Source organism: Lonchura striata, chromosome 6, assembly GCF_046129695.1.
Source record: "Lonchura striata isolate bLonStr1 chromosome 6, bLonStr1.mat, whole genome shotgun sequence".
Taxonomy (NCBI): Eukaryota; Metazoa; Chordata; class Aves; order Passeriformes; family Estrildidae; genus Lonchura; species Lonchura striata.
The window spans coordinates 21000080-21013562 of NC_134608.1; the positions used below are offsets into that span (position 1 = coordinate 21000080).

The 13483-nt window shown below is 36.9% G+C and overlaps 1 protein-coding gene across 12 annotated transcripts in view; it reads right to left on the minus strand.

Annotated features, from left to right (window-relative positions):
- Nucleotides 1-13483, minus strand: part of NRXN3 (neurexin 3) — a 963379-nt gene that overhangs the window by 234898 nt on the left and 714998 nt on the right. For all 12 annotated transcript variants that reach the window (XM_021542850.3, XM_021542849.3, XM_077784015.1 and 9 more), the window contains one exon: nucleotides 8750-8931. In XM_021542850.3, coding sequence (XP_021398525.1) covers nucleotides 8750-8931 — 182 coding nt within the window. The remainder of the gene's footprint in view (nucleotides 1-8749; nucleotides 8932-13483) is intronic.

Below are 13483 nucleotides of genomic sequence, written 5' to 3' on the forward strand. Positions count from 1 at the left end.
GGTCTGAATAAGCTTGTAAGTTTAAAGCTTCTTATAAAAGGTAAAAATCTGTATTGGCAATTGTTAGCATCTACAAATATGAAAGATTTTAGTCTCTTTTGGAACAAGTACTGAAAACCTCACACTTGTCTTCGACTCTTGGTTCTTTCAAGCAAAGAACATCAGTTGAGGTGATCTTATTTCTTTGACTCTGCCAGAAAAAAACCTTCACATTACTTCAATTCCTTTGTATTTAGTATTTAAAAGAAAAATAAAAAGAAGCAGAATAGAAATTTTCTCAACATCAAAAAAACTATCGCAAATGTTTCTTTGTTTATTCACTCACTGACAAGACTGACAAAATTTGAAAATCTCAATTATTTGTTCTGAAATACTAAGAGAAAGTACTGCAAAACAGGAAAGGCAATTCAGCTCAGGTTTTATTGAAATTATATTATATAGCCATAGATGACATAGTCTACCTAAGCACTACAGTCAAAAGAGAGAGTAAAATTAATACCAAGAAAACCACAGTATTTGTACAGTATAAAAGAACTAGCAATATCATAATATTTATTGCCATACAGGGTGTTTGGATAGATACTGTGAGGTACTCTGGCATTTGATTAACGTCTAGTAGCAATTCGCAAAACCACAATGAATCCTAAGACAAACCTGGACAAAACGGTGGCTGCATATTTAGGGAAGACTCTTTCTTCTGAGATATCCCATTTGCTTCTAATTAGGAACAATTTTTTTAATTTCTGCACTTAGACTAAAAGTGCACTTAGACTAAAATGCTAGTGTCTGACTTTGCCAGTTGTACAACATTAAAAGTGGCAGATGTGTATTCTGAAAAAATGCTGTCCACTATACCAAACCACTACGATCTTAGCAGATGGTTCTGTGACTCAGCAAAGCTCTTTTAAGTTACAGTATTTAGCTGCCCTTATCTTTAAGATAGGTTTCAGAAATGTAACTTCCCACTGAGTGTCATCCATTTCCTCCAATTCTAAATTTTCACTCTGTTATCCAGCTGAATTCAACTCCCCAAATTATTTTCAGATTAATAACTCTAATCAGGCTAATTTATGGTCTAATCAGCAATTTTACCATTCATGCCAACATTGTACTACCAACTCTTTCTTCCATGTCTCCAATCAGCTTCACAATGTTCAACGACAACTGCAAAAACACTGGGATCTATGCACAACCTGTCACTGAGCGAGGAGTTAATGAATCCCTGTATCAAAGCACTGAGGGTCCATGCTGCCTGAATGGAGGCAGGGATGCAGAATCCATCATCTTTAGCCACGGGACACCAGCGCGCCATTTCCCGCTCCGCTGCACTCAGCGCCGCACGCTCCTTCGAACACCCGGGGCAGCACTGGCAACAGGGCAGGGAATGGAGCACAAAAGACAGACTGGGTGGGGCACTGAGAGAGCTGGGTGGGGCACAGGGCCAAATGTAAATGGTGCCAGCCATGAACGGGCACACCGGGGTGAAAACCTCCCCTGTGTTCATAGCTTTAGTCACAACACAGGCCTCCTACCAGAGACTCCCACTCAAGAGCTAGGAGATAACAATAAATGGACAATTCCTATGCACAATATGAACTAGTCAAAATTCAATGAAAATGGATTATTAATCACCTGCAAAAATTAAAAAAGTACCAATAACATGTTTCAAAGCTGGCTTGAAAGCTGAAAGTCCATTTCTTTTCTTCAAATTAGTTTTCCTTCACAAATTCTTCTGTGCTCTAGGGAACAATAAATGCAGCATGCACGAACACATGGGACTTCACAGACCAAAAGGGTTTAGGAAAGGACAGGAAAAGACTGAGAGCATTTTGGGACAAAATCATTGTGTATTTAAATAGAATGCTTCCATTAAGAAAAAAAAAGAAGTCAGGCTCTTTGGCAGTTTTACACCAGCTGGCAAAACAACACATGACATGCATATCTCAGATTTGAGAGTCATTCACATATAGCCTCTCTCAGGCAAAATAACAACACTGAAATCATATATATTTGGTATGGGGATTTTTTATTCAATAAACCTGCTATAATGCAGCTGCATTATAGTCCATTTTTTTGTGCAGATGATCTGCATATGGCAGCCTATAATACATTCACTATTTTCAAAGTACATGGTCAGGAACAGAGGCCTTTTTCCAGGTCAAGACTATGCAGGACAGCTTGACCCTGCCTAGTAACTGAGCATTCCCCAATCTGGTCATTCACTTGCTCCTCCTGAACAAGGATGCAAAGAAAATTGGAGAAGCAGAAGTAAGAGAACTTGTGGATGGGTATAAAGACAGTTTACTAATGAAGCAAAATCATACTGCTTCCCATTTACAGGCAGATGTTGAGCCACTTCCTGGTAAGCAGGGCATGTAGAGACATGCACACCTTACTTGGAAAGACATAGGCCATAAAACATCAGCATCCCCCCTTACCCTTCTTTTCTCGGCATTTTTTTTTTTGCCAGGTACATTATCTTATGGAACAGAATGTCAGTGTGGTCAGTTTGGGTTAGCTTTTCCAGCTGTGCTTCCTTCCAAATTCCAGCGCACTGACAGCATATTCACCGAGTTATGAATTCATTATGGTTTGTCTTTTAATTTACAAATTAGCTTTTAGGGTAATTTTACCATCTCCAATTCTTGTGATCAACATAAAGAAATGGAGTGCCATTAAGATGACAGCCTCAACTGAAGATGACTATCATCCTAAGGAAAAAGGAAGATATGACTTAAAACTTGCACTTAATAACACAAATATAGAAAGGACATAAACACTTGTGCTCTGTAAGACACTCATAACCTATTTGTAATGCAATAGCTCAATGCTTGTAGTCTCCCAACTTATTCCTTGCTGCTAGAGAACAGTACTGCCAGCCCAATTGTGGTGGTATCAGCACTCTATCTGGCCTACACAGCTAAGCAGAAATCTGCTCCACTGTAGCAAGGGGAGGTAGGACACTTCAGGTACTGCAGTATATGTACATGTATGTCACATCTTAAATGAGCATTTTCTTGCCAATCCCAATTCCCTTAAATAGAATACAACCTAAGTTAAGGTAAAGGTATCCATGAACTAGTTAGTCTGAACTTTAAGAATTGACAAATCACAGTAACAAATGTTTATAAAATATATATGATGATGTGAAGGAGAGACTCCAGTGAATCTTCTTACACTAATGTTAAATCAAAACAGTTCTTCCAGTCCCTCATTTGGCTCATTTTCCATCTTGTCTAGGAGGTTAGCAGTCAAGGCTTTAAGCATACATTAATTCCCAGGTGGTACATATTAAAGATGGTATATTCAGAAGTCTCTGCCAGAGAACTTACTCGTAGCAGAAAGCTACATTCAGACAGTTTTTATATATTAATAATCACAGGAGACCTGCAGAGCACTCTCTCAGGATGGTTGCTAGATTTGTCTTTGTAAAAAATGTCTGTAGACAGTTTGTTCTTTAGACCTTCTAAGGACCTAGACAATATAATATTTTGCTTGAAAGCTCATGCTAATTCTCTCCCCTTACCAGCAAGCAGTCTAGTCACTCTCATTCAATAGTTGTTCACTTCCTCAGCTAAATGTGTTATACAAGATGTTGACTCCTGCACTTAGCCATTTTATAAATAAATTCTTGCTTTAACAAAGAAGCCTTTGTCACATTTCACCTTTTGCTGATCCACTGATTGCTTCACTATAAAACATCTTTGATTGAATATGTGTTCTAAAACAACCTATAGAGGCTCATAATTTGTATAAATTAAATTAGGAAAAATGTACACAGTTCTTTGCTGTATCATGAAGGAAATGAGGCATGATGGGCACTAAACACTTTGGAACTCATATCTGCTTAACCATTTCTGCTATTCTCCAAGAAACTGTAGTAAACTCAAAGATAGAGATGACACACTGCTTGAAATACTGGAAAAGTAAGAGTAAACACTGTTCTAAATAGACATCAATGTAAACACAGTCAAGATATGGTAGATAAAATTATTTATGTTCACAAAAAATAAACTTGAACAAACTTAGGGTTTTATACAAGAACAAAAAAGGTGGTCTAACATGGTGAATCACCCTAAGAGAAAATTGTAACTAACATCAGTAAAGGCAGCTAAAAATAAAGCAAAACACAAGATAGGATATTGAAGCAGATCACTCTTCTACAGCCTCTGCTGATATACTGCCTGCAAAATAATGCAGGTTAGTCTTAAGGAAACCCTGCTCTTTCTACTTTCTTGGATACAAGAATGTAAGCCTGTTAATGCCGTCTGTATTCAGCCTCAGAAAGGCTGAAATATCTTGCATCAAAGAGACTTTGGTTTCAGAAAAGTAAGACAAAAACTCCAATTATATTTTGCCATTTATTATCTCAGAGTAACCTTTAAGTTATTCAGTTCATCATATACCCTCTGGTTACTATAAGGACAACCCTGCATCTATCCCTCTCCTGATTCTAAATCATCTGCTCCTTCTGTATGTGCTCAGATGACATATCACTGCAGTTTGGAAGGCAGACTTCATAGACAGGAGCCAGAATTGGTTTTACAACTGTAAAATCCACAGACTTGGGCCAGAATAATTGAAAAGAAAATAAATTACAAAGTACACATTCACTTTCATCCATTTATACTTATTTTGATTTAGCAATGCCATCTCTAACTCAGGGAAAACTTACTACACTTATTGCTTAAAGATCAGAATGGGCTACATCAGATTCTGTAGCCTTCAGTGCTAGTCTAGTGCTAAATGATGGATCCCCCCCACCCTGGCCTGGGCCTACTTTGGCAAAACTCATCCTAAAATCACTAACATTTTTGCCCAAACCTGAATTCCTTCTTGTGGGGAACTCAGAAACTGGAACAGCTTCACATCACCATTCTGAAGATCCAGAAGCTTGATGGCAGTTTACCATACAGAACAAAATAAAAGAATGCAGACTAAGCCAACAGCACACGTGAATGATTTCTGTCTCCACAATTACTACAAGAATGACAACCATCATCACTTGCAGCCATTTCTCTCCCCATTTCATCTCTATGTTTTGTATGTGATGAAGCACAAAAAATAAGGTGTAGTGCTGCAAAGTGAATAAACAGACAGAAGCATTGAACCCACAACTCAAGACAGGCAGTCATTTAAGTAGCCATTGTGGAAGAAAATTTCCTGGTATAGGTTTAGACTTGTGCTTTGATTGAATTGTCAGAAAAACAAAAAAATATCATAAGGAGGGATCTGATGCTCTAGCAACACTCTCACTTCATGTGCTACAGTCTGTTCACACAAACACCTCATGCTTCATATGCAACATCGATCTGGATGGTGTGCCATCCATTTCTGCAGGGTTGCCACCTCATTCTTCACTGTAAGTCAGGAGAGAAAATAGTTTCAGAGGCTGTAATTTTTTGTCATATAAAACAGACCTCTTAGTCAATAATTTTCCACAATATCTGAAAGACTCATAATTAAAAAATGAATTCTAACAGAACAGCTGTAAATTAAACAGGTAAATTCATAACTTTGACTTCAAATCTACAAATAGAAGAGATCAATGGACACTCCAGAACATATATTATATTAAGAAAGCAGGCTTAACTACTAAAAGGTCTCCTTAGAAGAGTATGAACAACTTTTACAATCTTTAAAATACAATCAGATCTTGATAAACCATAGCCATTACTATTACTTTTGGATTAGGTTTTTGTTTAGTGATGCACATTAGAAAACAATGATCATCAGGTGGCTTTTGCCACTTGTTATCACCAATAAAACACCCAGGGAAGGGTGAGGAGGTCAGCATGCAGTAAATAGCATGCAGAAGAGTCTGTGAATGGAATATCTAAAAAGGCCTCAGGAAAAGAGGTATCCCCAGGAATTTTTATCAACCCAGAAAAATCTCTGTCAGTTTTATTATTACTATTATCATTAAATATAATTGCACCTGAAAAAGTCAAGATGCTAAATATATATAAAATAAATTACCTTAAAATTAGTGTTTTCTCTTTCTCTTATAATTTGCTTCATGGTTTAAGTAGATGGGTTTTCAAAGTTTATTTTATTGTCACTTTAATCTGTTTTCATAGCTCTGATTTAAAAATCTATTTATCCCACATTTCTATTACAATTTTACACATGCTGCCTTGCTTCTCTTGACAATTGAAAATGGCCTAATGGAAGGCTTTGAAGAAAAGAAGATGGACAAGTCTTTGACTATGACAGCACAAGCATGTAGCAGTTTTCAGACAGTTACAAAAGATCTTGGTCTCATGAAAAGTTTGCATGAAATTTGTTAAGAGATCCTAAAAGGTCTTAACTGTCATTTCAAGATGCACCTTTAACTTTAGATTTCATTTTTTTTCTGAAATAATCCTGATGTAAACTCACTTCTATTTATTTGAACCATAAACCAGAGATAACAGTCTTACAGACATTCAAGAAGTCACTAACACTTTAAAAGTTTCTCTTCAACTTTCCTATTGCATGTCACAGCATGAATCTCAGATGACATTCTTTATTTGAACAGTTAGGTAGAGTCAGTTATATATATGATGAACAGTGATACCATACCCAGAAGAGCACAGCAGCATGCCTTTGCTCCTCATGAATGACTGGCAAATCCTCCTAATCCATCCTGACCACAAAAGAACAAGAGAAATTAAAGCTGAACTAGTTCTATATTTACTGCTAGTGAACAGCTTCAGGGATAAAATTGGCCAAACTACACAGGAAGCATTCAATAGAACTTTTAGCAAGAATATCAACCACAAAAAGTAGATTTTATTTAAATATCTGAAATAATCTGAAACTAGCACCATGCCATACAGAGTAGTTTGAAAAAAAAAATATGTAAAAGAAGCTGAAAATTTTTCATTATTTTCTTTTCCAAAACTGATTGGAAAGAGAAAGCAATGATTTTCTTTTGTTATTATTTTTTTTTAATGAATGTGTATGTCTCAGGTTTAATTTCTTTGTTTCAGTCTATTCAGCAAAATTTTTTTGTAATTAAAAAAAAATCAGTCATTAAAATGTCCAATTAAGGATAGAGAAAGGTAAATGTTTGAGACCAAGATACAGAGAAAAAAAAGTGCCTTCATCATTAATGCTGCAATGAGTCATTATGCAAGTACTTATCTTACTGCAGAACTTAAATTTCTGTTGTTGGTACTTGTGTCCATTTCCCCTCTTCTGTCTACCAACTACTACAAAGAGCCTGACTTTCATTTTCTCTATAACATCCCATAAGGCATGCAAGAGCACATGATCCCATCTTAGACTTTTTCTACAGCCTCAACAAATTCATATCTCTGCACCTCTCCTCACATGCAACAAGACTGTTTTCCAGTTAATTTATAGAATTTTGCATGTTATAATGTAACACCTGAAGAATATACATTGCCTTGCTCAGATATGTCAAGTCACATTTACATAATTTGAGTCACAGGGTTGCAACCAATTAGGCTTAGCACTGCTCAATTTTACAGTCTTCTGGGGTTCTTTTTGTTTTGTTTTTAAGAAATGAAGAAAACCTGGTTTTATATTAAAAAAAGAGACAGGATTTGATGTCATTTTCATTCCAGCACAAAAAAGCCTAAATATTTGGATATATCACAAAAGAGAAAAACCAGAATGGGTGACAGTCTAATGGCTCAAGCCATATCTATCCCATTCCAATGAATCTGAATTTTACAACAGGATTCAAAATAAAAGCAACTTAAAATGCTGGCAGTGAGCACTAGAACATTGCTTCTGGTTGTTCCAGAACCACCCTGCAGTATATCCAGTGCTTCAACATGACTGTGAATATGGCAAACTCCAGCAGCAGACTAAGGCCCTTCATCATTTACTTTAGGTCTGTTTTGGCCCCTAGCATTCCTTCCTGTTTACTTATATATCTTCAAGGTTCCATGAAATGTCAACATACCCCCAGCTCATTCAAAATTTGCAAAGGGCCCAATTGCCCTTCCTCTATGAATTAATGCATAATACATTGCAAATAATCTGAACATCAAGTAACACAACCAGCATTTACCTCTAGTAAACCTCTTGGCTATTTGCCAGATAAAACCAAAGCAAACAGCCTCTTCTCTTCCCAAAGAATCACATAAAGTAACAAACTCTGAGTGTTTCCAGTCCTAGTGTTCGCATTTTCTCAAGTAATTCAACTATCCTAAAACCCCCTTCATTCAAGCTCTCACTATATTTTTTTTCTTGCAAAGCCATGTTGCGCTAACATAAAATTCTTATTCTTTTGAACTACCCTGCTAAAGCAAGCATCAGCTATGTCAGCTTGAGGATCTGTTCAGTTCTCACTTAACGTTCTTCATGAGGAATAAACCAACAACCTTTACTTTTAAAAGCTTCTACTCTTTGCTTTCCAAGAATAGAAATATTTCACCAGAAATTCAGATGTATTCAGGACTATGCATATGAATCAGTAGATTATCACTGATGCAAAATGTTCCTTCACCTTTTGAACAAATCCTACTCCTGAATCACATAAAGCTTTTGAGTTTTGTTTGTTTCCTCCCTCCCAAATTACTTTTGGCATCAAGATTTAATCCTTTGTGCATCCCATTCAGCAACTCTACAAAGCTCTAAAGAACTACTATAAGCAGTATAACCTGATGAGAATTGAAGACATAGAAAATACAGAATATGACACATGATATTTTAGAGTAACAGCTTTCTTCAAATTCATATCCAGTTAAGAGAAACCCAGGTCTGGGAGAGACGTGGGCCTGTCTGTACTCACTATGTGCAGCTGCAGAAAATCACCAAGCCCAGGGGCACTGTCAATCCGGACAAGAATGCCATCCTTCACTGTTGTGCTGAAGCCCACAGCAAGACGGTCTGTCCTTGTGCTTGGTCTGTCATTAGCTGGCCAGGTGTACAGGATGAGACCTCCACTCTTCCCAAAGATATATGTGGCACCAGCTACAAGATACAAAACAAAAGAAAAATGTATTAGTTACTTATTTGCCAAGTCTGGTGGTAATCCTATGATTTACGAGAGGAGCAACTTAAGCAAGCACATGCTTTCATTAGTTACAGGGGTGAAAACAATGTGTCCTGCTGGCCAGGCCTGATGAAGTACATTACTAGTTCCTAAGTAAAGCCATGCAGCATTTAAGACAAAGATAAGTGAAGAGTTTATCAAAAATCATCAAGATGGCTTATCAAGAATGAATGATTTCATTAGTGCTAATACCCCAGACAAGGCTGGATAGAACACTGCTGTTCAGGGGGATAAATCACAAGCCACTCCTATTTCAAAAGCATGGGATTCAGTGTCTTATAAGGGGATTCAAAGGAAATATTTTTCATTTCTCCTTAGGTTGGACTTGCCTTCAGCTAAAGTCTATTCACACATAGTAGGAGACTATACTTTTCTCAACACTTCTTGAGATTTTTTTGATATCTAGTCCACATATTTCCAGCATCATTTGTCTTGTCATAGCTGAACCTGGGAATTTGTTCCTTGCCCTTGTTTTTAAAGACAACACCAAACTTCCTCCATGCTGAGCACTGTCCTCCCACATTCATGAGGGCCATCTGAGCTGAGGAAGGCAGAAATGCAAGTGAAGAATTATTACTGCAGACGAGTAAGCTGAGAAGCTAAAGCATTTGGAGTTCACATTCTAACTTGAATTAAACAGTCTGAGTTAGGAGCAAGATTTTATAACTCAGCAGTTATAAAATCATCCCCTGAGCTTCTTAAAAAATATACCTAAAATTCCTGTCCTGTCCAAATCTTCAGGCAGGCCAGGAACAACACTCCTCCATGTTTCAGCCACTTACTCATTCAGCCTCCATGTTTCAGCCACTTCTCATTTTTCTGAGCACTATTACAATTGTTACAGAATAGTAAGTAAAAATAACCAGCTTCTGTTACTGCAACAAGGATAAAACATATGTAGAAAATACAGGCAATTACTGGGTACATGTTCTAATCTGAGTGAAACTACAGCTGAGAATTACAACATGTACCATGCAACCCTGTGCAGAGTAAAAGTAGATAGATACAGAAACAGGTAGGATCATAGAACGGTAATTTCCACACTTGCCTACAAAGCTGCAGCTTCACTAAAGCTCTCTATGACCTGAATTCCAAATAAACGCTACACATTAGTAGAAATAATTGATACACTTCTCCCTTGCTAAAGAGGCTTCCTCTACACATCTCAGAACACATTACCAAAACAGACATCAAAAGTTCAGCCACAGAGAAATTAAATTATTTGTGAACAGCTGACTCAATGACAGAGCGATAATGAATCATGTTTTCTTCTTCCCTTCTAGGCTTGTGCACGACCAACAGAACATGCCCTCAGTAAATTCAGACAAATGCATCCAAAATCAGAGTTATATAGGAAATTTCAGTCATAATTCTGAATTATCAAAGGAGCATATTCTGGCATTCTGGAAATGTGAACATACACTATTTCACTTTGAGAAAGAATAATTTTACAGACTTGGTCTCCTCATTCAGATTTAAACTCCAGACAGAGGGTGTACAACTATTTTAAGATGTGTAGAAAGAGGTTCTGTCTGTTTGAACACATCCCCAGCTCTATCTGCAACCTTATGGTTAGACAGCTGGAGATGACCAGGTAGTGAATTACTTACGTCCTCCCCCCATGCTCAGGTGTAAGAACAGTCCCCCTAAAACTACACTACAAATATACTCCTTCAGTTTATCTGTTTGTTCTATAATTTGTGTGTGTATTTGCAGTACAGACTAAAACTAGGCAAATTAAAACCCACTTCTCAAAATTACTTTCACTTGAATTTCAATTTCTCCTCCTTTCCTCTGCACTAGTTATCAGGCCTTTCAGCAGCAAAGACAAGCTTGGAGGTGAGTTCTTCACTCTTTATGAAGACAGATTACTTTTTTGCCTCTCTAAGAGTCATTTGGCTGCAGGTAGACCACGTCAGTCCTCCAATGAGAGCCAATTACATCCTCACAGGACTTTCATGAGACTTAAGTACTTAAACAGATCTTATTTTCTCCTCACAGAAGATAGATTGTGCTTGTAAGCCTAACCTGACAATATTTAGTACTTTGGTATGATGGTACCAAGGTTCCTAAAAAACAACACAGTATAAATCTGCCTCTGTTGGGTCTTATTCCAGTTTTCTCTGAGATAGCTCTACATAATGCTTCATGAAGACATGTAGTACTCTGTGTTTCAGCTGGGAATGTCAACTCAGTTCTGGAGTTCACCTGGTCCACAGGCTGTCCAACTTTACATCAAAAGTGTCAGGGGTTTAACTGTGATGGATTTTGCAGTCATATATTCTGGCAAGGCAGTGAGTTCTTGAAAGAAAGATAATTCAGATGCAACAACCAGAGCAGCACTAACCCAAACCCAGATTTCTGTAAGAAGAAATCTCATGGCCAGTAGTTGTTTGTTTATTTTCCAGGTCAGAAAATATCTGCCTAATGAGAGATGGGACACTTGCTTTACCTGTGTGTAGCTGAATGTACAGATATTTGTTGGATATATCAATGCCCCTTCCCTTCACCAACTTTTTGAGGACAAATAGGATATCCATTGACATTTTTGGAAAGAGACACATATTAACATTGTGCCAGTATAATTTTTTCCCCAAATCATGAACAAAATAGTCTATCCAGTCTGAAAACATAAGGTGCAACAAGTAAAACTGAAATATAACAAGAGTTAGTACCACATTGCAATCACATAAAGAGAAAAGATAACAAAAAAAAAAACCAACCATGCAACACAAACACACTTGACTTAAATACTTCTATTTGACTGCATCAACCATGAGTTTATAGAGTTTGGAAATATGAGACAATTGAAAAAGACAAGCAAATTATAACCCTGGACTTCAGGAAAGGAGATTTCAGCTTCACCAGAACTTGACAAGGCCTGGACAACTCTATTGGATTGGACTTGCTTTAAGCTGGTGTAAGGTGGCTAGACCAGTTTACCTCCAACAGTCCCTCCAGACCTTAAATCAATAATTATCCTTTTTTTTGTGGTCTTGCAGAGAATTGTAGAATAATTAACCAAAGCATTTTGATTAAAAAAAGAAAGCTGGTGAAATGCACATCTGCTCATCTTGATATCTTCTTGTACCTAAGGTCTGTCACAGTCCTCTTTATCAGACAAGAAATTGTAGTTTTTTTCTAAGATACTTTCTATTCAAGACAGACGGGAGACTACACTCTTAATGAGCAGCCACTTTATATTTAGTTTTTCCTCACTGTCGAAGGTTTAATTATGCAACTCCTTTAATAAATACAACACCAACTGGTCCTTAGCAATAGAAAAGTCTGAAGGACTGATTAATTTCACTGTTTTATAATATATTATTGTTACAATGTTTCACCACTTAAACTACATAACACTAAAGTCAACCCATACCATGCAAAAAAAGTAGAATAATAAAATCAAGGATACAAGCATACATAATTAGTTCCCCAGTCAGTTTTGTGAGCAATCTCACTTCTCACAGTGCCCTGGGCCGGATTACCAACACATAAAAACAAATGGAAGCAGAATATTGTCAGCTACTCTGCATGTTGCATACAGAATTTGGTCAGCACTGGGAGCTCAGAGAACTGAAGAAGCACCTAGCAAGGAAGCACCCTACAGATTTAAGTTACTAGGACACCATTACATGTTTAGCATGTACAAAACTTATAAACTCACAAAATTTAGTGTGGCAGACTGACAGTTGACTTGTCCCAGAAATTACATAACTTGTAACTTATATCATTGGTATTAGAGATCAAAGATGCGTATGTTACATGTGACAATGCAGTGTGCATATCTAGCTCAGGTAAATTACGTATTTGCTAGTTATATTCATGAATAGAGCTGTTAGATTATTCAACTTCAGACAAAATAAAATAGTTTGAGGCAAAGACTTCTCATTGAAAACTTCTAACAGTAAAGTCATAACTAAGATTATAAGCCACAGCAAATAAAGCCTACAAGTGAGGTGTTTTAAGAAGCATTTAGTTTAAGTTAGCACCATAATTTGTAATTTTAATTCATAATTGCCTAAAGACTTCAAAACCTTATTTTAAGGATGAGTTTCTTCAGTCAATATAGTATAACTGCAGCTAAGTAGAAAAGAAAAATAATAATGTAAAAGTAGAGTAGTAGAAAACAAGTCTATTGCATCTGCACAAATTATAACTGCCACACACTCCTTCAAATTTCCCCACACTAAATAATTGATTGCAAATTCTCTATTTGCATCTACTAAACCATCAAAAGCCTGGTTTGCTCAGCTACAGCACAGCACACACACTCATTTCCCTGTGGCCAATGAAATGTAATGTTTGGAAGGCATTACAGTGTTTATACACTGAAGGGTTAACTGCAGCAACTCTGCACTGGGAGGTGAATACAAGTTTAACATAGTGTAAATGCTACAGGTCATATTTTTACCAACATTCTAAAGTACCTTTAGAATGCAAAGTATGAAGAACCCAGGCCAATTCAAA